Below are 26,186 nucleotides of genomic sequence, written 5' to 3' on the forward strand. Positions count from 1 at the left end.
ATAAAAATATTCATATTTTATTGAACTAAATTAATAAATAACCAATGCTGTAATTTTGATCATCGTGTACGCATTGCTAATAGTCATGTCATTTGCACGTAAAGTACATTTCGTCGTTCTCATATAATTATATTGTACATGTTACGGTTCTCAGTTCGTCGCTTCTTGTACAGGGCACTTTACTATAATTCATGTATCATGTATATCTGATATTATGTGATGGATCTAAATGGCTATTAAATGCCTATTTCACTCTAATAATTTAAATACGTTTACCTTACATTAAAGGAATAAGTCGTATAATTCAGAGATAGCCTAAAAGATATTTTTATTAACTTATATTTAATGCTCTTTTCAATCAAAATTTTCAAATAAAATTTTTTTAATCTTCTTTAAAACAAAAATGAGGAACTTAACAACAATCATATAAAAAATATGATTTCAATTGGAAATATAAAAAGCTAGGAAAACTGAAAATACCTCGATTAAATGGCTCTTTCAAACATCTTTAATTTATCTTTGAATTTAATTTTTCTTCTGTCACAGAACATGGGTGCACATTTTAACTTCAAAAAATATTTTCTGCTATATAATATCACTGACATATTATAAAATAGAATTAGATTGCATTAGATAGTAAATGTAAAATCACAATAGAAAGATTTGCAATCGTTTAATTATAAAATAATTGATAAGAATAATAAGAAACTAAATATCAGTTTGAATATCAAAACTAGAGTTTATAAAATATTTTCTTTCTTGGATATTAAATGATACTATGATATTTATTTACTGTAGCGCAAACTCTATGTTGCTGATATAAAGTAACTCTCTATTACGATACGCTATTAAACTTTGCAACGATGATAAATAGCATGGAGGATATTTGAAAAATGTAGTGCGCGATACAATGAATTAAGTTAAGTTATGATTTAATAAAAAAAAAGAAAATATGAAAGATAAAAGGATTATATTTAAAGATATTTTTTAGATTATATATATTATAATTTGCAATTCAGTGTAACGCACATTTCAATGAGACTCACGCATCTCTAATGAGATTTTTCAAAGTGACAATCATCAAAAATGTTTATGGTGGTCCGAGATGAATGGCATCGGGATCAACGGGAGAGAAGCTCCCGTTATCTGTGTAGATATAAAAATCGTTTAGTACCTATCTATAATATCGTTATTGTTTCGAGCCCAGAAAGAATGAGCGTAGACATAACATTTCGCTTTGCTGTTTGCCCCTGGCGCTATGGGATTCCGTGGAGATTTACACTCAAGTATCTCGGGAGATCGCTAGCTGTTATATAAATCGTATCTTCTAAATTGGAAAACAATTTCAGGCGTGATTCTTTCACTCTGCGGAAAAACTGTGTCTCCAAAGTACTCGGGGAAAATGAAGTAGTTACTTACACGAGACGCATCATTCGGCGTAACATTGAGAGAAAATATCTCAAAAATGTATTTATACAAAAATCGTATGAATAAAATTGTAATCCAGTTTTGATTGTACAATATTTATATGGATATCGTGTGAAATTACATTCTATAAAGCAATTGATTGTTACACAGATCGTGCTGATCAAGATATTGAGAGAGAAAATCAACTGTAATGAATATTATATAGTCGATATTGGTTCGTTGATAATTGTTTTAAAGCGAATTATTCTTTCCAATATAACAGTTGAAATATGTAAAAGATCATAAGTTATTATTATTACTGTAGAACGCGCAGATTACATTTATAAATGCATTTTAAAAAATTAATTAATTATGCTATTAAGACGTTAAATATATTAAATATTTTAGGTGTAAATTTAAAAATTTATAAAGATATCTAAATTACATATAAACGGATTATAAGACTTATATAATCTTCTATAATATATTATCTCATACAAAATAATTGATTTATAAGAAACATTATGCATACATTTAAACACAAACATGACTTTTTTAATTCTAAATATTATCATTAAAATAATACAAATTAAATTTTATTAAAATAATAAAAAAATATTAAAAATGAATCATTAAAAAAGTGAATAAGTATGCAGAATATAAAACAAAATGCAGAATAATATTATATATAATATATTAGATAATAAATATATATTATATCCAATATATTATATATTATTCTACATTTTGTTTTATTATATATTCTGCATTTATTCACTTTTTTAATGATTCATTTTTTATTATTTTAATGATAATATTTAGAATATATTAATTATATTTCATATATATATATATATATATATATATATATATATATATATATATATTATTTTATATATTAATAATAATATTATAAATATATAAATATATATATACCATCCCTCGCTTATATTCTATTATTGTAAAGTATAACCTATTTTTCTTTCCATTTATCCAAACCATAACTTAGAACGTCTAGGCAGCTTAACTTTCCCTGATGAAGTTAGGCATATTTAGACTAGTGTTGGAATCAACGATTCCTTCATGGAAACTTATTAAGGCAATTGGCCATTTACGCAATCTCTGATAGTTCTCGTCTGTACGTCACTTCTTTAATGATTTTATTACGCCTTCCTCTCGAATCCTCTTGTTTAATTCCTCGTGTTACCATCTAATTCCTCGATAACGGAGGAAGCATCGGGCTCCTTCTCGGAATAACAATGGGCATTCTCTCAGTTCTCCTTTGCGCCGAAGCACGTTCCAGGGCTTAATTATTTCCAAGTGCGATCCTCTCTTGCGTTGCTGCCGGCGGAAAAGTTAAAGAAAGACAAAGATGCGATGGAAATTTACTCACTGCATATAACAAGCTAAATGGTTAACGATTTCTGAAATATCACACGTAAGGGGTTGTATCTCCGTTTCTCTGCGTATCTCCTTGTACAGCGTTTTCTACTATCTCAATAATCGACAGTTTCGAGCAACCTTACGTTCTCAATAGTGCAACATTAAATTATCAAGCAAATATAATTATTTATTTTTTTCGCTGACAAGTTCCATTATCACTTCAATAAGTTATAAAATGTGTTATTATACATCGGCAATGATAATATGGTATTAACTTTGCTCGCGTTATATCTATTATTAAATGAATTTCAGAAAATAATTCGAGGTATATTCAGGAACGTTGAACTATTTTATAATTTTATCGATCATGCAGTCCAATTTCTATGTTCGAGAAGAACGATGTAAAAGTAACTCTCTAAGATTTAACTAAACTCTTCGTTAATATAGCTCTATTAGAACCAGGACATTGAAATATAAATTTGTAAATTTGCTCGAATTATAAATTGATTTTACGTGTAATTAAGAATTAAATTGCTGAAGTTGTACCGTTAATTTTTAACAAGATTACGTCTTCTTTCTCCTCTCATTTCTCTTTTTATTTTTCTACATTTATCTTCACCATTCGAATTATCTAAATTCTTTTTTAATTCGTTTTAATTAAATCATTATAAATATATGACACAATTTTGATCAAAGTGCTATCTATTACTAAACTCCGAAAATGACTTTATAATTATATTATCTATCTCTCTGAGTTACGCGTTTATATCACGAAATATGTAACATGATTGTGAAATTATGTTTAATACGTTTCTTTTTAGCAACGAATAATTTACATGTCGTGGCAATGCGTTCCTAAATGAGGTTTGGCTTGAGAGGTAGAAAAAAAAAAGAGTATCAGAGATTTTCGATCTCGGACGGACCGCGGATATGGAAGAAAGTCACGCGCGAAGCGGTTTCATCATGTGTACGTTCACTATGATGGGTGGAACGGCGTGAGGACGAAAATTGATTGCGTATAACGCCGTGACGACATAAACTGGAAATGCGTGCTTGCGCGACGACAGCAATTCGCGACGGTGGCGGCAACGTGAGCGTGTGCGTGCGTGGGTGTGTGTATCGCGTACGCAAATCAGATTAATTACCAAGTATGTAGACGCGGAGAAGAGAGAAGGGCTACCAAATCCAGGCACGAATTCTCATTTTGATAAGGTCGCCGGTCCGAGAGATCGAGTTGCTATGCGAATCACCGAGATACGTTGGCAAAGGTAGCTACGAAAGAGAGAGCGAGAGAAAGAGAAAGAGAAAAAGAGAACGAGAAAGAGAGCAAGAGTGAATAGAATGTCGGGAACCTCAAGGCATTAAACTAGACATCTCGCGTGTCCCATAAACCCTAGGCTTTGATCCTAATCCCAACTAGAACCTAAGCTGTCGTCTGCCTAATCGAGTTTAGGCTCTTCGGATCCACTGCGTAATCGGCGCTCGAGACTCATACCTGATTATGCTGCCAGCTATTCGCAACATTGTTACCTGCTGAATCGTGTAATAAACTTGCCAACATGAATAGTTTGAATCGTTGACGGTCATTGGCTGAATGTAACCATGCTGATAAACGGGGCTGACAACGTTTCGAATTTATCGATATTGTCACAGTTAGAATTTAAGATCTTTAAGATAATATTTGACTGTATATAGAGAAAATGATTTTAAAATCGCTACCAAGACTAATAATTTAATATAAATTATATTACTCTTAATTATATAAATATAATTAAGAGTAATATAATTTATATTACAGTTTATTCATCGATTATTTTTTTCGAAAAAGTTAAAACTTTTCAAAGTTATATACGAAGTATCAGTAGAACGAGTAAGTATAATATCAGTCACGTATAGCGTGTCACATCCGTGGCATCAAAAGTATGTCAGCGTCGTCACTTCGTTCAGCATTGTTCTCGGTAGTGCTGATAGACGTCGTAACCATAATCTATAACACCCTAAGAATACGCTCCGGCTAATTAACATCGGAATGGGCAGGGAAGAGCGGCTGGCGGGTGCGTTTTCATTGCGCTAGCAATAAATCCAGGAAGCAGATAAGCGTTATCGCGGTCTTTCGCCAGCACCTATCTGTAGCAGTCGTGGTTTCCCTATTCTCGAACAGACACACGAGGGTACTACACCACGTAACGCGGTCGCCATTGTGGTCGTTATAGACGATTCATCGATCGGTGGCTTACCAAGATCGAAATGATCGAAAACTATCGGGTAATGTAAACGATTGCGACATCATGTAGTTAAATGAGTTTGTAAATATCCTTTACCACAATATTCTTCCCGATTCACTTTTTATTATGCATCATTTGTATATCTTAGATTTTGACATTCTATATAAATAATTAGATTGTTTTATTTTTGCAAATTATTGCAAATAAAAACGTTATAAATAAAATATTATTTTATTTTTATATGATAATTGTATTTTTGAAACTTTATATATATATTTTAGCAATCTAAACATCATACTATTTGTGCGTTTAATAAAGAGGAATGTTTAATATATAAATCACATAAGCACAATAATAAAAATAATTTACCTAAATAAGTCATTTAGATTCTATCAATTTTAGTGTCTATCCAAGAGTATTCGTTACTTACTTCATAGATAAAGAAACTATAACCAAACACTAGTTCCGTAATTCAGTACTAAAGAGTATATTCATCTATTAAATGTACTCTTTTAATAATTAATTTCTATTTTATTTATTCAGGAGAATTTTTGAAAGTTTAATCTTACTAAAAATATATAATGTAATAATAGATTGTATCATATGAAAAACATTATCCGTTTTTAGAAAATTTGCCGATTTTATATTATATTTTACGGAAATTTTTTGTTACTTTTATATTTGCAAAATTGTATTTTCTCTGCTTCAAATATATACGTCGATATTATATATGAATGTGTCAGATAAATGTTCATATATTATATACTATTTTGCATTTTACTCGATCATAAAACCATACGAATCCAATTTCATTTCTTTCAATGTACAATACATTTGGTTATTTTTTAATATACGTGAAAACAAAATTTTGATACAGTTTAATAAAGAGATTCTTTAAATATTTATCTTGGAGAGACACAATTATTCATTACATAAATAATTCGCTAAATAAAATAGTCGAAAATTTGCAAAATTAATATCATTATTTTAGATTGCCCCCAATATACAAAAATATTTATATTACTTGTTACTGTGTTGATTACATAAAATTTAAAATATCGTTAATATAACAATCAATATTTATAATATTTGATTCTCACATTTAAAGAAAGTATTTTAAAATTAGATTTCTCGCGGATCTCTCACGATCATGATCTATAAGCACGCTCGAGATAAGTCGCTTTCAGAATTGACCCATCACGATACGAGGCTTAATTGTTGGCGAAATAAATTAACGGAGTGCATGCGATGCGCTTTAATTTATTCATCATTTATCCACGTACAACTATTTCCGGTACAGTGACTATAAAGTATGTTGTTTCAGCATGAACGATACAACTCTTCGTCAGAAGGAAATGCTTAGGTATTACTAATGCAATTTACTAATGAATATCGAGGTCTATTGTTTATCGATAAATCTTGCTTCGCACAGTATTGTCGAGAACTTGCGTACACGAAACGGCAGAATATTCAAGGAGAAAAGTTTCGTCGTTACAGTGCAATTCTACTCGTGCTGCAAATTATATAATTCTCGGACTATTTATTGTATGTATAAAATAAAATAAAATTAAGAGAGAATTATTTCCCGAATAATTTTATGGTGAATAAATTCGCGAAATTAAATGTCGATATTGATATTTTATATATTTGAAAAAATGCAAGTATTTCTGATACAATAAAAATATTCAAACTATGAAAAGCACTTTAAAATAGCAGAAATAATATTTTTTAAAATTCTTTGAAATCATTTATTCACAAGTCTTTTTCTATAATAATATTTCATTTTTAATTAAATTTGCGAGATCTTTCTCACATATATGTCTTTTAATATTTTATATTTTTTGAATATATATACGCTACTCGTATTTCATAACAGTTTATATTAACAGTATTTCTAACGAGAAAACATTATTTTATTAGCACGCTTTTCATCATCCACGTTGGATTTCCATAGCATAGTGACATAGCTTTAGTGGCATAATTAAGATATAATAAAATATCTCTATAGTGTCTAGCACTAAAAAATTAACAGTGGATAAAAAATTTATAGTCGGGCAATGAAAAAGCACGACGATTTGATGCAATACAACTGACGAACGTCAACAGCAATAACGACGCATTCAAATTTAAGTGGTGCACCTGCAACGACGAAATTGTCATGAGATTAAATCCTCTACGAGTGTCGTAATCAGATCCAGGTAATAAACTCTCTATCTATAAATCCCACGCGCATCGTCTCCCTCTACAGCGTCTCTATACAACGGCTTCACACGTTTGTTTGTATCCCGCACACAATTTCGTTGTTCATGCCATTGCGCGCCTATGTATTCTTCCTTCCCCAGAACAATTACTGCGCATTTTAATTAAAAATTCTATTAATTCGCCGCGGGTTTATGCGAACGACCGTCGCGAAACAAACGACGCCGTTCCAAAGTATTAAAAGATAGTTTTAAGAGGCCGCGGAACCGTTCCCACGTAATTCCCGTAAGGGAAGATCCCCCGCATCGTCGCGCTCTGCGGGAAAACGTGCCCTCTCATTTTCTTTTTAATTTCTCCGACTCTTCAACAAAGTGTTAATCCCACTAGGATCCGGGCAATGAACGGGAAGTTGTCAGAGTTTCGACTAATTGCGTTCGTGAATACGAAAATGCAACGGTACGGGAAACGTCACGGTATATTTGCATCGCTAAAATTTTTTTTTCTTTAAAATTAAAATCATACATATTATAAGCTTCGATATAAGTTCCAATAAAAATTATATCGTTCATACAACGCGAATTACATATTAAAAACAGAAAGAAAAAAGATAAACACCCTATTTATTAGTATATTCTAGAATATCTGACAAGCTCTGTAAAAATTTACGATGCACAATGTGGCGCAATGAAATTACATGTACGGTCGAACGAATATCCTTATTCGCGTGAAATATAGCTTAATTAGCAATTAGCTTGCAAAGTGCATCCGTAACAAAATACGGTCGCATCTGAATATCCAATTTACGTATTGATGTATGGGACCGTCAAAGCGGCGAAGTAATGTAGATATGAATAATAATTAATCGCCATGTGCCGGAGAACTATACTGAAACTTAATGCATCTCATTACTACGGAGATCCGCGCGTTTCACGCCGCCAAAGAAACGTCTGTGCGCTTCGGCTTGTATAATATGCCGACACAGATGTTTATGTATATGTGTAATATATATATATATATATATATATATATATATATATATATATGTATATATATATATATATACATATATATATGTGTGTGGGTGCATATATACAATATGTATGTATATAAGTACGCTATGTCACCAGTTCGGGATTTGTAAAGAGAAACATCTTGGCGGTGCACTTCGTACGGATAACAGCGACGTAAGATCTCGAGGTGGAGAACGGCGTAAAGTTTGAGCTTAAAACACAATTTAGCGACAGCGTGTCTTCTATATCCACGACGGAATAGGTAAGATAGTTTGCGGAAACAGGTGGAGCGAGGAAACTCGTTCGACGGAGCATCCTTTCTGTCTTGAGATTTTGCTCTGAGAAAAACCTTGTCCGGAGAAAAATTTTGTTTGCCAGCGCATAGCAATTAACAGGCACTTGTGCTTCGCATCGTGCAAACATTGTCGAGCTTTATTTACTTATCTTAATAAATAGTGTTCTAAGAGCGCGTACGGTATTACGTATTCTTTTTCCGACGCGATTCTTTATTCAAGTATTTTTTTTATTATATCATTGCAAATTTTTTTTTCTTTCGTTTTTATTTTCTCGTAAAGGTAATCTTCAAAGTACATACTAAGAGCAAAGACTAACAAGATATTTTTCCACAACGATTTGAGTTTAATTTATCGCGAAATGATTTGTACAAATATTTGTAGAAGATATAAAATAATTGAGATTTTTATTTGTGATTATACTATGTAAAACTTTAAGGAAATATTTTTTTCTGTAAACGTACTTTCGATGCAATGAATAATTACAATATATAATCAATATATAATATATTAAATTATTTTTTCTTTTACGAAAGAGAAATTTTTTTAAGATAACTTTAATATGTATAATAACTTAATATCTGATTGCAAATAACATTTTATTTAAATGATAAAACAAACTCTAATTCTGAGATAGTATTTTTGTCAGATTAAACTTTATTGTAATTTCATTTGCGTGAAATTATAGTTATCAAGATAAACAGGAGTCACAACGAAAATTTCGCCTAAAATAATACGAGAGAGATTGAGAATCATTGAATTGCGAGGTATTAAAATAATTCTCAATTATTCAAAATCTTATATCTCTAGCATTTAACTACAATATCTAGTACACATAGAGTAACATTTTTTAAGAATTTTCTTGCATATTTTATATTTCATTAAATTGTATTAATTATTAATAGATATTATTCATGGATTCTCAAAAATGTAAAAATATTTTTAACAAACATTTTTTTTAAATAAAAACGGATTTTGCATGGTTTATAACACTATTAAAAGATTTATTATTAAAAGGAACATTTATATAGCTTTAAAAGTAAAAAATAATTTTTGCCCGTGACACTCAAAAGAATCATTTGGAATAAATTCTCTCTAAATATCTCATTTAGTCTCATTTATCTTCAAAGTTATATAATTCGACCAATTTAAAATTTACGATTCGCCGAAATTATCTTGCACTAATACGCAGTTTAAATCGGAGATATCTGTGATGCCTTATGTTTTAGTGAAAACATGCATATGTGCATTAATATATATATGCTAATTAAACCTTGCTCTATCGAGTTACGTCTATCTTTTAATTTCCACGATCGCAAACGAATTCCAAGCGACGTGTATTTTAGGCATCCATTGTTTGGCTTACAATCAACGACGGAAAGGACACCTGCGCGCATTGCGCACCGTAGAACAAGCCCGCCGCGTACAGTTGCGACTGAGGGAAATCCGAACGTCCAACGAAAATCGATTTGGCGAGTCGGTGGGGAGTCCGCGATACCGGTAATTTGTGACACGCGATCTCGCATCGAATGAAAACTTGATGCCGTCACGTGGATCTGGCGCCACGCAGACGTTCCGGTTATTTCATCGGATTCTCTATGGTTTCCATACGAGCATATATCTATTCTTTTCTTCAGCCCGTCTGTACCTCCTCATCTCCCGCGGCGAATCAAAATCTCGAATTCCGTGTGCATGGCATTATATTAAAGATCGATGTGTCTACAATATTATACGATGTTTTATAAATACATTTTCTTGATTTTTATCTAAAATGATTGCAGGTTTAATAATTCAATTCATGTTGTAATAAGCATATTATAATGTAGCTTATATCCATATAAATCAATATGTTGTTATTCATGTATACTTATCGATTTATCAATATACATATTTAATGAGCATTAATCTTATTGACGATATTTCTTCTCGCGCTGCAAAGTTATTAAATATTAATATAATATTACCGATAGTAAGAATTTTTGCTTGCAAACGATATCGCTTTTCATTTTTCTCTAAAAAAATCGAGCAAACAATTTTTATTTTCTTGTTACCTCAAATTTATATGTATTTCGGCTGTGATAAAGAGGATACTGTTGAGTATTTTCAGAACCGCGTGACGTGATTTTACGCACCTGTCGCAGGTAACGAGCGACTCCCAGATGTGTGTGTGTCTGCGAACGCGCATGTGTTGCGGCCGACAGTCGCGTGCTCGCACAAAGGATCCTATTAGACGGTACGAGCACGCAGATCCTGCCCTTTGAACGTACGCAAATCAATGACAAGTCGTGTACGAACAGGCACTCGAGAAACGGACTTCTGGAGGTACATCAAGGCACCAGAGGCATAACCAACGTTCCTGTTCGTCATCCTCCTGGAAACACTTGTCTTGCTCTCTAGGAGAAACGGACCGATGGTGACACGGCGAAAATGGATTTTCGATCGTTCGCCAGAACGAGCACGTGGCCCTCCGTTCCTGACCTTATAAGAACGAAGAACTAGCCGGCCAGAACCGATCTGCGTTAATGACCGACGAGTTTAATTGGCGGATAATGGGTTTAACTACGAGCAGATTATTTCAGTTTGGCATGTCTATTTCTGCTTCAAACGCGCTGATCTTTTTATAATAACATTGATGCTTTGCGTTTGAGTACACTGAATAGACACAATCGACCATTTCATTTGCCTTACGGCAGTTTTAATTATTCACACAGGATACTCGATGTGTTACATAAAACGTTTCCTCTGAAAGAGGACATAATAATCGATCAAACATGAGATATACGAAGAAATTCGGTTATATTACACAGAATATTAAAGTACTAATTACCCTACATAAAGCATGAATATTTTAAATTTATATCTAGACGAATGTCGCACCATAATAATATTTGTAATTAATGTAGCAATTAGAATGATATGATATTTATGTAGAAAGTTATTGTACTTTATGTGAAATAATAATGACTATTCAAAAATAATTTGCTATATTTTATTTACCATATGTTTTTTTAATGGAAGGCACAAAATTATCTATAGTATTGTCCAGATTTAATTAAAAAATAACAACGTGCGATATTATTTCTGTCGCAACAAGACTTATTTTTAAAAAGATGTTTTCATTATTTATGAAGGCGATTTCGTGCTCTCAGTCATTGATGACCTAATTTGAAGTTTATAAAATTGTGCTTGTATCAATTCTATCTTCACTTGGCGTAAAATAAAATGAAAATGTCGAACCGTTTGATAGATAGCTAAAGAAATTACTACGAGATAAATAAATCGTTCCTCCATTGCAAATTGAAATCCGGCGGATATCGTTTGTTAATGCGATGTCGTATAATATCCAGACGAAATTAGACTTTAAGAACGAGAATGTCGTTCTCGGAAGCCCAGAAATCTCGTTTCGAGAAAAAGTGGACGGTCTGTGACAGTGGAAAATGGGATTTCGATCGTTCGCGGGACACCAAGCTGCCGCTGAAGAACGAGCTGTGGCCAGCTGCGGTGGATCGTAAAGTAGAACGGATGGACCAATCAGAATGAGAGAGAAGGAAAGACAAAGACCCCCAGTCCCCTTTACCCCTATAATATTAAGCCAGGATATTAAACGTCTACAAAACGTTGAAGCGTTTCCGAGCGGATTCGCTGTCACCTTTTCTTTCTCTCTTCAAAAAAAAAAAAAGAAAAATAAAAGAAAAGAGCACCAAAGACACGATGCCGCCGTAGAATTTAGAATGACGCACCTCATGACGTAAACTGGGTAACTTGCTGCACGATAATACAGTGAGAAGCAGTCTCATGCGTAATCTTCGGAAGAAGGGACTTTGCAAGACAATCCCTCATTTCCCAAGAATACAAAGATACAAAATGGCTTTTTTAACTTGTGCATCTACGTTGGCCAAACCATAAACTCCAGCAGTTCCTCTCTGCATAAAAAGTAATTGCCTATTCTAGGCTAGCTGCCATTGAATTTCTGGATGGACCTTACTGTTTAGAGGGGAAAATGAGGAAATGAAAAAAAACCGGCTAGAATTCTCGTGCTTGCGAATATATTTCCGGAATCCTGCTAAAGCACCGTCCACGACACTTCGAATGATTTTCAACGGCGCGCACGTCTCGACTTCCAAACGACCGAGAGTCACGGGACAGTTATATGCACGTACATGTATCATAATATATACGGTCAAGATATCGCGGAAGATTAAATCGGGACGAGTCGGTCGAGTGAGATCGAAGAAAATGCCAGCTGCGATTATTTGCGAGAGAGACCCGAGTGCCACATACGTTTAGAAGGTGAAATAAGAAAGCGTTTCAAGAAATAGCCGGCGAGTTTCATGACGATAATCAAATGACACGGCAAAAGGGGTGACAACGGGAAAATATGAGGCATTGGCACCGCGAGGAAAAGAGAACGGACTTTCCGGGATGTCGTAAAATCGTGCTCGCGAACTACGCGAGAGATAAAAGCGTCGAGCGAAGTACGGCTCAAGGTAACCCCGAGGGAGAATCGAGTAAGAGGAAGGAATTCGAGAGGAATGCGATAAAGACCAATGGCCGCACATGCGGTGCGTCGAAATCTTTCGGACTGCGTCAAGTTTTTTTTACAGGAATGATCGAGGAGGAAGCTTTTCTTCATCATCTGCGTTTTGACACGTGGAAAATAATTCGCGCCTGCTATTGTGCATCCTGTTTTGCTTCGTGATTGATCGAGACGACAGTTTATGTACGTACAAGCGAAGCAAATCTCCGTTAAATTCTAAGATTTATGAGGAGACACTTATTCATTTTAGTCACACAAAAAATTATAATCAATGTTAATTATAAATGTACACTAATAAATTCGTCGCGTCAAACACGCGACGAATTCATGTCTAACATCAACATTCAATTAACTAGATGGACTATAATTCTGTGGTGAACAGTTCCTTGCAATGCAATCCAATAGTTTCTAACATTAAATGAATTAGTTTATAATCTACAAAGCACGCGATATATATCTATATGGAAATTAATAAAGTTGGAGGGAACTTTGCAGAATAATTATACTCATGTAACTTAATTTTTCAAGAGTATACAAGTTATATTAAGATAAATACAATTTAATTTAAGATTAAAATGTATAAAAACAAAGAGAGAGAGAGGAAAAGAGAGAAACAATAGAAATTAGAAAGAGAATTGAGCAAGAGAAGAAAATTGAAGAGAATTCATTCTACTGCTGCCAACATACCATACAAGTTCGACGATTAACCGCAGTGAAATATGATCGCACCGAAATTTACGGACAAATGGAACAAGAATAAACCAAGTGCGAGGCCGTTCGCGAGCGTTGAAGTGATAATCTGTAACGAAGTAGCGTGATACCGACAGCACGCGGCGCGCACATAATGATTGTTCAAGCAGACATGAGTGCAACTAGGGGAAAAGTTGCTGCGGCACGAATAGACTAATTAATTGGGGTTAAATAACAGTCTATAAAATACTCAGTGTGTCGAGTAGTTTCGCGAGCGTAAGCGTGCGCCAGGAAAATCGAGAATGATTTGGCGGGCAATGTTGATAGCGACTGAGAATCGGTAGCCGAATCGGGAAAGAGCAGATGGATACCTTTAATGAGTTGATAATGGTTGGTTATATATAGTCCCTCGTCTCGGCCCAATAGCTTGCCCATCCACTGCTTCTACATCTCGCTCACCTTTCTTCCCGCCTCCGCTCATTGATTTCACGGAGCAACGGGGTTAATCGCGCCACGAGAATTTCGTATTTCAGCGGGTTTTTAGCCTTCACTCGAGTTTAAACACTCCTGTCCGGAAAATATGCCGTTAATTAGACTTCTGATTCTACTTCCACTTATCTACCGAAATGCTGGAAAATCTCTCTATATCATCTATAGTTCCTATTCGAGCTTTACATGGCAGTTTTGATAGGGAGTCTTCGTGCGCTGCGAGAGTAGAGGCGTTCTACGCTTCGAACAATCTTTGATTTTATATATTGCATCTGTCACTCGAGGCTCCGATTTAAAAAAAACAATAGAATTGGATCGAATAAAGTATGGCTGCGCGATAAAGTTTTGTTGGTTAAATAGTCGTTTGAACGAGCAGCTATCGTCGACGCCTTTACCCGCACGATTTGCTTGTAAAAATATTCTGCCGTTTTCTTGAGATACGTCGCTACAACAAGCGCGTCTACTTTTTTCGCGCGTGTTAAGAATGAATAATGGAGTGTTCTTCATTCGCACGCCTCCCCTACAAAGGGTGCAAAGGGTGTAATGCGGCGTGATTAAAGCGCGCGTGGAGAGAATTCACGTCGCGGAAGCGCGTAAACAGCGGTAGTTGTAAAATGTCGAAGAAAACAACGGGGGTCTTGCCTTGTTCGCATCGTCGTCTAAACGACGCCCGCCACGAATAGATTCATCCTCGCAAGCGGTGACGTTGGTCGTTATGGTTCGCGCGAATTGTCAAACTGGTCGTTCAACGCGAGCATAAAGGCGAATCTCCCTGCTTCGAATCAACGCCGACGACAAGTTTGACCGCACTTGGCGACAATGTTTGGGAACAATCCAGCGACGACGACGAGATATAGTCCAAGTTCGCTCGAGTGTGAACCTACGGCGCAAAAGTTGTTCGCGCCTCGATCATCCCTCAAACGTCTCCGTATCCCCGGAAACGCAACTGTTGACGCACGGAACGGCCAACTTTGCATTGACGCTAAAAGAGCCGTAAAGATGAGCGCGCTTACCTCCGTCGCTCTATCACCAATGTAAACTGTCAAATCGGCGAATATCCGATTCCGAAAAATCCGATTGCGCTTGTCGAAAAAAATCAAACGATCGCGCATTTTCGAAAGCTATCGTGAACACGCGCCGTCTCGGTCAGCGACCAAGCGAGCGTGCGGATCTTTCATAACTCGGTTTCGTGATTTATTGCGACCTCGGTGATTTTTCATCGGGCAGCCTACGAAATAAAGTGATTGATTGCACGCGAAAAGGACGGCGAATGCGGCCGAGCGGGAGAGAGAGAAGGAGAGAGAAAGTGGGATATATTTGTCAAGATCTCTCTTCGGGTAGATCGTTAATTTACGATTGTTAATTCGCGAAGAATTACCACGCTATGGGTAGTACAAAGACGAAGTTAGTTCGAGCAAGCGATAAATTTGCATGATATACGATATAGCTATTAATGTTCTGTTAATTAGCAGCAAGAATTACGGTGAATAATTTGATTCGAAATTAATGAAATTATTAATGATGCAGACAAAAATACAATTGCTATTAACATAATTTCTATATACATCTTCCAACATCTTTTTTTAATTTAATGTGTTAGCAATATATTATTTTGTTTAATAGCAACTGTTTTTATAATAGTACTTTCTTTTACAAATTCCCTTTTTCATAATATTAATTAAGAAAGTTTAATTTTTTTTTAATGGATGCAAGAAATTCTGAGCTGTTTTACTTAAGACAGAAAGTCTTATTCATAAAATTCCATTAAAATAATTACTGTAAAATTTTCGAATGTATAAATGAGATATTAAAAAGTAATATTTCTTTTTAGTCAGTTACATTTTTTATTACATCTTCAACTGATAGAATTGTTTAAATATAAAAAAATAAGCATTATAAAACCATTTATTTCACGTGAATGTGTAACATTTGCACTTGCATGCAATATTGATATAAAAAGTTAGGTAAAATAAATAAGCAGGTTGATTCAAATCTCTGGGGCACTTTTATATATATATATGAATTTTTGGACTACTTTTTTGCGTGATAAAATTATTTTAATATCAATAATATTTTTATTTATAAGGAATTGTATGCACATGTGTGTAAAAAAATGTAGAAATTTCTGAAGTAATTAAAACTTTCAATAATATTTCTCTTTCTTTCTTTTTCTCTCTTGTAAATTTTTAATTTCAATAAATATAATATTTTATTTTTTATTTAATTTATAGTAAATATAAATATTAAACTCTTACGTACTCTAATAATTTTTGGTTTCAAATTAGAGTACGTAAGAGTTTAATATTAATATTTATTATATGAATGAGAATCTAATATATAGTGTAATTTGCGATAAATCTTTCTGCTATGTATACTTTCTGCTATGTATACTTTCTGCTATAAATACATTAAATCTAATTCTTAAATACTAAAAATAATCGTATGAATCGGACGACAAAGTGTAACTAATGTCCGCTATAGATCAAGCACGACCGCTCTCTGACATAAAAGCCGCGTATACGTATAGAAAACGAGAGAAACGGTACAACAATGTCAGAATTACGAAGCAGTATTACATCGTAGGCCGACGATGAAAATGCGGCAATGATAAATGCTCCTTTTTCCTTCGAACGAACGTCGTTAGCGTTGCTCTACGATTTATCATTAGTAATTAGCCATGAAACTCTCGTAACATACAAGTACTTAGCATGACTGAAAGAATATGAAGAATTGCACATATCTGACTTAGAATGCGACAAACAACGATAAGGGGAAAGATACGCTAAAAAAATTGCGGAACATTATACTTGTGTTAATCAGATTGCAGAATTAACACTTATCAAAAAAAGATCTGAAGCAAATCCATCTAAAACTTATATTGAAAATTTCGCTTAAAAAATCATATATTTATATTATTAATTTAAATATTCATTTAAATATTCTGATCTCTCTTCTCTCTCTCTCTCTCTCTCTCTCTCTCTCTCTCTCTCTCTCTGTCTCTCTCTTTCTCTCTGTAATTCTATATCTTTATTTCAAACAAATGTGTTATATTTAAATATTGTTACACTAAATATCCAATAGCTTTTAAAAGATTTTCGCGATATATTCGCACAAAGATTTTTTCTGAAAATATCATGTTATCTTTTCATAGTAACAAATGTGTCCTTTCGGTCTAAAGATATCATCTACTTTTAGTTTGATCTTATAAAGTCTTATCAGAAATAGCATTGAATGAACCTTATTAATAAAATTATGTCACACTGATTAATAGATATGACCCATAAATTAATTTCAGATTTTATATGTTACTAAGATAAAGCGATAATTATTTTTTGCAACAAGTATATATACTGTATCGATCGAGCTTAACAAGCATATCAAAAGTATGCTGCAATTATAGTTTCACAATACGTCAATAATATGAAATATGTGAGACTGATCCACACAAAAATATATTTGAACTAGCACATGTTATAAACATCGTTTCGAGGATATGATAAAATTGGCGATTGCGGTAACAGGCGTTTGTAAAGGTCGCGAAACCGTAAAATTGAATTAAAACCGATGACAACGTTCGCTTCACCAGATTCCCAATAACGTTACTGTTATAACACGTAGCGCATTTTTCCGCCTATTCGATGAAACGATCCAATTTCGTTGGGTTCTACATATCGGCCGATCGTGGGAGAAAAGCATGTGGCACCCGCTCGCGCGATGGCTGTTCGCGTGACAATTAGAAGGAGACAAATGTAGGAAGCCAATAGCGGGAGATGCGTGCAATTCGTTTCGTCGTCATCATCGAAAAGCACGCTTTTGCGCCACGACACGCGGGCATCACTCCGCGAGAAGTTAAAAGGTCGTTAGCTGTGAATTCGCGGTAGCGAACTCAAAACACCGCCATAATTTACGCGGCCGTGTGTCCCACTCGACCCCGTCGCGAGATCGTATCACCTCGCAGGTGTCTAGCCTGCATTCTCGCGAAGGGACATGCACATGCAAGCACGGAGAAACGCTGTTTAACAATTCCATTCTTGCCCTGAGAAAACGTTTCGCTTAACTCTCCGCCAGTCCCGAGGCTAACTCCCATGCGAGTTTATAGAAGAGAATAAGTCTTCAATTCCCGCGTACCGTGTTGTTTGTATCTATCTAATTTTCGTCCTACAAAACGCAATACGAGAAGAAATTATATTATACTTTGATGTTCCAGAAATGATATTAATATTCCCTCTCATTTCTCTCTCAATATAAATTTACGCGAAAAATATAAATTTTATATTTTATATTTATACATTATTATTATATAATACAAAATATATATGTATTAAAATCCGTGAATTGTTTTAAAATTTTATAATACTCGTGCAAAAAGATATATTTGAATATGTCTGGTGTGTTACTACTCACAGTTCACTGCATCTCTTCCTTCGTTTATTTTCTATTTGATTAGTCGAAATATTCGTGCTCGATATTTTATATACTTTTTGTATGCCTACATCCAATAAATATTGGCTTTTGGCAATCAAAGAACAAACGAATAATTCTTTAAAAGACTAGCAGGAAAACCTGATAAAAACTCATGTAATTTTATTAATCTTAGTAATCTTTTTTATTGTTATAGAATCATTTATTATTTAAATTTAGTTATTATTAAAAAAAATAAATTGCTGCTAAAATTGCCATAAAATATTTTTTTAAATATTCATAGCATATTATATTTTAATGTAATATTAAAATCTTGTGAAGAAACAAAATTTAAAATATCTAGAGAACATCAACATTCTAGAAAATAACAACAAAGAGCAAAATGACACAAATGATTTTATTTTTCATGTTCGCTATTGATATATAATATCTTTCTTTAATGTTTTATACTCTAATCTTATCTTTATAAAAAAATAATCTTAAATAATTGTATATATAAAATTATAGCTTTTATATATGTATATTATGCTATCTATGGATTTTAAGGAAAATAAATGACATATTTCCAAGCCATTCTCTATATAGCCTAAATAAAAAACCTGATAACGTCACAACGTTAGACGCAAAGGAGAAGGATTTTATCGGCCAATGGGGCTCGTTTAAGTCATTAACTTAGGAGTCTAAACGCGCTCGTGTTGTGCACCCATGCCGAGGGCGTGAAAGAAATTAATTTCGCGATAGCACCGAGCTAATTGTGAGCTGCACTTTGAAGTCGCCCTCGATATATCAAGATGCACCGAATACATAAACATATCACTGCTCTCTATCCTAATGAGTTTCCCGCGCGATTTCAACGTATCTACCGTCACATCGTCTTCGTTCTTAGATCTTCGTTCTTATATCTATGTAGAAAATTTTTATTATTATGTTAACATTATTAACTGTCCATGTTTTTATTTTTGCACAGCAACGATTATACTTTGTATAATTAAAAAAAAGTAATGTGTTTCGAATAGTAAAATAATAGAATTTAAACAATATATAGAATTCGAGAAAAAGTCACGTATTACTCCTAAATCTAGGAATCTAGGAATAAAACTTTATTTAACAATAGTAAAATGATAAGTCTCGAAAAGTTAAGCAGCTTCAAAATAACACCGCTTTCCAAATGCGCCATTCAACTTTAATGGCGAATTAAATAAGAGCAAAATAATTAAAAGACTTTATGCGACATGACGTTGGAATATGAAATAAAGTTTTGTAATCTCGTAATAAAAATATTCAGCATATACTTTGATGTTTTAAGAAATGTCACATTACTTTCAAATGAATGAAGGTAATTCGCTTATTCATTAAAATGTAAACTATATTACTTTTCGTTTGTGAGTTTCATCCTTGTGCCCTGTTAATGAGAGTGTTACACATTTGCAATTGAAAATATTAGCAAAAGGAATATATATTTTTTTAGATTAAATATAAATTACGAGAAACACATAATTTTCCAGACTTATCGTCATGTTTAAAAAGCGCTTCCATCGCGTAAGCGAATAACGTTGATGCACTTTGAGGCTGTGAACCGCGCGCGCGCGCATGTCATTATACATTCCCCTTTGCTCATGCCAAAAGATAGATGCATGAGACATGACGGTGCGTGCAACGAAAAAAAAGAAAAAAAAAACTAAGAACCACATACCTACCGAAGCTAGGGTGTGCCAAAGCGTGTATGTTGACTGCGCATATTTATCTAACGTACGCGTTCGTATTTTGTACTACGGAGATTTCGAAGCGCGAAGCACAGAGTTGCTAGTTTAATACCGATTCCGCGTGCAAATACGCGGAGGTGTGTCGACAGTGGTTTGCTGTTTGCGAATTAGATGCAATCAAACGCAAAATCACACTGGTAAATAACATACAATTTACCAATCACGGATTCCTGCAATTAATTGCTCGGCGCGATGCATTATTAGGAAAAGACATATAAGAAGACTATATTCACTATATTAAGAAGATATAACTCGTTCTTGGAATATCGGAATTGTGTGTCAACGTACGTCTCCCTGTATTTTATTATATCATAGTTATAAAAATTATTTATTATATGTGTGAGAGAGAATATTGCGTTCGACATTTATTTGATTATTGTCTTTGATATACGATATAAAACAAGATATAGAAATTTAAAAAATACAAACATATAAATATATTTCATAAAAATTGATAATATTACATATTTATGTCATATTTATATTCTTTTGGTCATATTTTGTTATACATATTAATAAAATTTTTAGCAACAAATTTATAGAAAATCACAATACATATTGTATTTGTATAATACAATTTTTAGTGTAACAACTTTACAATTAAGCTTCAAATTAAGTATCAATTCAATTAATGTCTATCTACTTAAATTAAAAAAGAAGCTTTCGATATCTTCTTATATTTACAAGATTCAATTTATCAAAATTTTAATTTTATATCGGAGTTTAATTTTTTATATTGGAGTTTAATAGAAGAATCTTCCATCTCAGATAATAATTTTAAGAAAGAATGAACTACTATTTTAGACTTATTGAGAAATATGTCATTAACAATTAATATATAAACTAAAACTAAACAGTCTGCGTTAATAAAAACATGATAGTAAGGAAGAAACTTATTAAAAACGTAAGTCCTTTCCAGTGTGAATAAAATATACGTTCGCGCGTCAATCATACCGTCAGCCGTCACTTCAAAATAGGAAATATGCGATAATTGTTCCGCTATCTCAAACTGTGTACTTAACAAATCAAATTGCTCCTTGTAAACGTCGGAGAACTGACGTTTTGTGTTTGAGGAACACTTATTTTAGGAATTAATTTAGCTTTTCCATTACCAGATTGCTTGTTGCAAACATCATTTCGATCAAAGTACAAAATTCTACGATCGATTTAAACTGCAAATGAAGATGATGTAATGAGCGATTAATACCGCGCCTGTGACAAATATAATTACAATAAAAAGGTTCATAGAATTTATTAATTCAGAAATTTATGTATCTTTTTAATAAAATGATAAAACAGAAAAGTTTATAATAAATCACAATATATATTATGTTTGTAAAATACAATTTTTAGTATGAAAACTTTACAATTAAATTTTAAATTAAGTATCAACTCAATTAAATTTTTATCTACTTAAACTAGAAAAGAAGCTTTTGATATCTTATATTTACAAGATTCAATTTATAAATCAAAATGCTAATTTTATATGCTGAAGTTTTTGATGGAACTAACTCTTCTATCCCAAATATAATTTTGAGAAGAATAAAATATTTCAGATTCATTGAAAAATCTGTCAATGATATATGTGAAATGAAATAACTTACGTAAATGTCAGCATGAAAAATAGATATGTTGATCTAAAATAGTAAGTAAAAGTATGTTTAACTTGTAAGATCGAACGAATAAATGCAATTTTAGAGATAAACGTAATATTGTATTTTCAACAACATTATTATGAATTAATAAAACCATGTACTATAATATGAATAATGAAAAATATAATTTTAAGTTCTTATAGTATATATAATTTTAAGTTCTTCGTGTAAAAAATATTTGTGATCATTTTATGTCATATTCTCTCTATTAAAATAAATCGCTTATAATACATAGAAATTCGGAATATACGTAATCTAATATATTCATATCTTTAACAAACTTTCAAGAATCTAATTTTATAATACAAAACGCAGAAATTTCTGTTTGATTAATTGTTTATATTTTTCAATATTTTCAATTCTTATGTTATATATTTATTAATTTTTATAAAATAAAATAATAGATACAAAAATCATGAATGTAAACAGCTATTTTCAGGATATTAAAATGTTATAAACCAAAATTCACAGTATATTTTTATGAATTGCAAAATATTAGCGTTCTAGAAACAGAATACACTGATTTTTAATCATACATAAAACAGTAGCATATATATATACAGGGTGTCCCAGGTATCTTCCGTCCAAAAAAAAAGGCAGATTCTCTGGCCAATTTAAAAACGATTTTTCCTCAGCGAAAATGTCGCGGCACTAATAGTTTTCGAGTTATAAACGATTGAAAATAAAGGGTTTTTCGCAAACTAAGGCTTATGGGAATAAAATATTAATAAAGTCACATTCTTTAGTTAATTTTAGGTAGAGTTTACTTTAATAGAATTTTAATTTAAGGCTTAGTTAGAAAGATACATGATGACAAAAATTGGGAATATGCAAAAAATAATGATCTCCCTTGACATTTTCGCTGAGGAAAAATCGTTTTTAAATTGGCCAGAGAATCTGCCTTTAAAAAATCAAGTGGTAGTTTCGGGACACCCTGTATATATATAAAATTTCCACAAAAATATCAACTTAATTGAATACCGAACGATCGGTTTAAATATATAAAAACTCGTTTAAATATAAAAAAAAAATTGCACGTAATCGAGACTGTTTGGCATATCAAAAATTGAAAATGCACGCTCGGAAAATAAAGCTCAAATTCCTATGTTTATTCGCAAAAATGTATATAAAACACACTCATCTAGAATATCTATTTCATTCGCGCACGATAAAAACACTCGCGAGATGATAGCTGTACTCCAGTGCGCCGTGCATATATTAAGACTATAACAATTTTAAGAATCGCAAGTCGTCTAAGTGTATGCGACTTTTTATCGATATCTCTTCGCGAGAGGCACTTCCGCCGGAAGTAACTCACGTGACGACTATATTTAAGGGCGCGAGCGTTTATTATCGCGCCTTATCGTGCATATCGAGGAGCAACGTGACGCAATTCCAAGACGCTGATTAAAAACCTGGGGTACTTTCGTATCCGACCGATATTTCACAGGCGGGGGATTTGCAACTAATTCGGGACTAATTCGGGCGGTAAGAGACGGGCGATTAACGGGCGGGCGATGCCAAGTAGATTTACGGAGCCTTCGGTCGTCGGCGCGATAATTCGGCGTTAAGTCATTAGACTCCCCCGCGCGATTACGGCGCAAGCCGCGCATAATGGCGCCGGCGTATTTCAGTAGCTCCTAATCCGGCTGGCTCCTACCACGTGCCGACGCGCGCCGCGCGTCCGGAAATCTCGCGATTACTCCCCTTTAAATTTCTGCCGTTTGTCTCGCCACCGCGAGACGTAGGAATAATCGCTTGGGCGCGAATAAACGGATGATCTCCGGCACGATCTACGAAGTGTCCCGTCCGATGGCTAAAGAACCCATTTCCCAGTCGACTTGCCGCGAAAGAGAGAATAATTATTATCACGCGAAAGAGGATAAGGGAAGTTGGATTAACTTCTGCCCTGATAATTTATACTTGCCACGATTCTTATAAACGATTGCGGGGGATGGAGTGGCCAAGAGAAAACAGGCGAAAGAAGGGGTAACCGAAATAAATATCGAGGAAAGAAATATATTAGGAGAAGGAAAGAGAGAACACGGGGAAATGGCACGATGCCGACTTCATACGTTTCCCATTTGAATGCATCTATTTCCAGTTATTCTCATTTACGAGCGAATGCGATCTCGATCGATACAAGGAAATAAGGAACTATTCGTCCTAAAATAGCGTTAAATTGGAAGAATCCTGTGCGTTGTCGTGTCATAGCGAGAAAAACTAGGCAATGAGATGATTATGATTCGAAAAACGTCGCAAAGAGTCTTATATATTCGAACGACACGTTCCACGTTCTCCATCAATAGGATAACGTAAATTCGCGTTACGATATTGCGGTACAATCGTTCCCGCAAGAGAACGAACCCTCCTGCGGAAGCGATGCGACGGCCTGGTTGGCGCGGAATAGAGGTGACTCGATCGCGGCAATCTCGTTCGTTTAAATTACAGCCGACCCGTAATCACCTACCGACTTTTATCATCCGCGTAATAAACAAACCGCAATCGTAAAAGCCGCTCGTAAAATTCCGCCGAGAGAGAGAGAGAGAGACGCGCGAAAATGCAGTTAATACTCGCATGCAGACCTCGTCGTGTGCGGAACAGTCGTAAAATCGTGCGACTGTTTCACCCTTTCTCTGTCTCTCACGAGGATCGCGAAGATCTCGGAGAGGATCTTGAACGTCTCGATCATTGAAGATCGCGCGTCTTCGCCGCGGACTATGATAGCGATATCGGAGGCGAGGGGAATTCATCACTAGGAGGGAGCGTATCACAATTGCATATCGTGCGTAACGTTGTTCGGGTCTCGTGCGGAGCAGTGCGGGGAGATCATGTCTGGCGAGGGTACTCGGATTTACCTGATGACGGATCGTTCAGCGCGGTTACCCATGTCGCGATGCAGAACACCGGGATCGCGAGAGCGTGGAGCATATTGTTACGTCGACGACGCGGTTACGTCAACTGAGGAGTAAACGCCGGGCGTCGCGACGCGTACCGGTCCACTTTGCCGCCAACCACGCGGGCGCCTGCGTGTTACCACGTTCCACGCGTTCCGCGACTTTCTTGTCCGAGGGATTATCCTCAGGGTACTAGGGGACCGGATATTTGTTTATCAAGAGCAATTCAAAGGTAAACACGGCAACACGTGCAAAAGCGTGTGCTTAGCGAGTACATCTTGGGAAAAAGAGAAATTCACAATGTAATTTCATGAAGTACGTGTATTACGTAAAAAAATTATTTATATAAGTTCTTACATTAATACCTTCTCAATGAAATTTAAATGATATTGAGAGGCTTCTTCGCGAACCATAAAAAATTTTTTTAGAGATACATGAATAATATGCGATGAAAATATATGATACAGGAAATTTAAAATTGCGAGCGATATATTTTCAACATGTAAAACTCGCGAAATAAATGTATTATTAATAAATAGTCTATATATCACGGCTTTTTATTTAAATCATTCGATTCGGCGATTTGTATATTGCTACGTGCTCTCTCGATTCAAAAATTACACGAGCGAATTAAATCTGTAAAAAATTTAAGGCCCGATGCGAGGTATATTAAAAATTAAGAATTATTGAAAAAAATTCACAATTATAAATAATTTCAAGAGTATTTTAAAATAACATATAAAATATTTTACATGCACGCGTAATAACCTAAAATGCATATCATGTATACTCTCGCGGAGATAAATTAGCAATTAATTTTACAAACAATAAGCAAATTAAATAAATTATGAATTGCTTACCCTCTGAAGTTGCTTTACCGTCTTCTGACGTCTCCTCGGGTAGCTTCTTCCTTTTGTCTTGTTCATTCTTTGCTGCTCCTTTACAACTCACTCACAACCCTCGCGAAAATAGTGTTAATTACGATCACGCGCGCACTAATCAGCAAAACACAACGATCGTGCGACACTTTGCACGGCGCTCTCGACGTTAATCACACGCGACGCGCATTATGCATATTACACTTTATTATGTACCTATATTACGGGAGAGAAACGCGAGAGAACAACGCGAAAACTGGCGAAGTTACGATCTATTCAATACTAGAAAATCGCGCAACTTTAAGCGACATTCGCTATCGCAATGCCACCTTTGTAAC

The 26,186-nt window shown here is 34.2% G+C and overlaps 1 protein-coding gene across 1 annotated transcript in view; it reads right to left on the bottom strand.

Moving 5' to 3' along the window:
- Positions 1-25,018, bottom strand: part of LOC145966149 (protein amalgam) — an 81,289-nt gene extending 56,271 nt beyond the window's left edge. Inside the window, exon 1 of the mRNA XM_083089998.1 lies at positions 24,932-25,018. Coding sequence (XP_082946124.1) covers positions 24,932-25,004 — 73 coding nt within the window. The 5' untranslated portion in view covers positions 25,005-25,018. The remainder of the gene's footprint in view (positions 1-24,931) is intronic.
- Positions 25,019-26,186: the final 1,168 nt, after the last annotated feature.

The sequence above is a fragment of the Camponotus vicinus genome, unplaced genomic scaffold, assembly GCF_025532165.1.
Source record: "Camponotus vicinus isolate PSW18456_S1 unplaced genomic scaffold, iyCamVici1.0 SCAF_2, whole genome shotgun sequence".
Lineage (NCBI taxonomy): Eukaryota > Metazoa > Arthropoda > Insecta > Hymenoptera > Formicidae > Camponotus > Camponotus vicinus.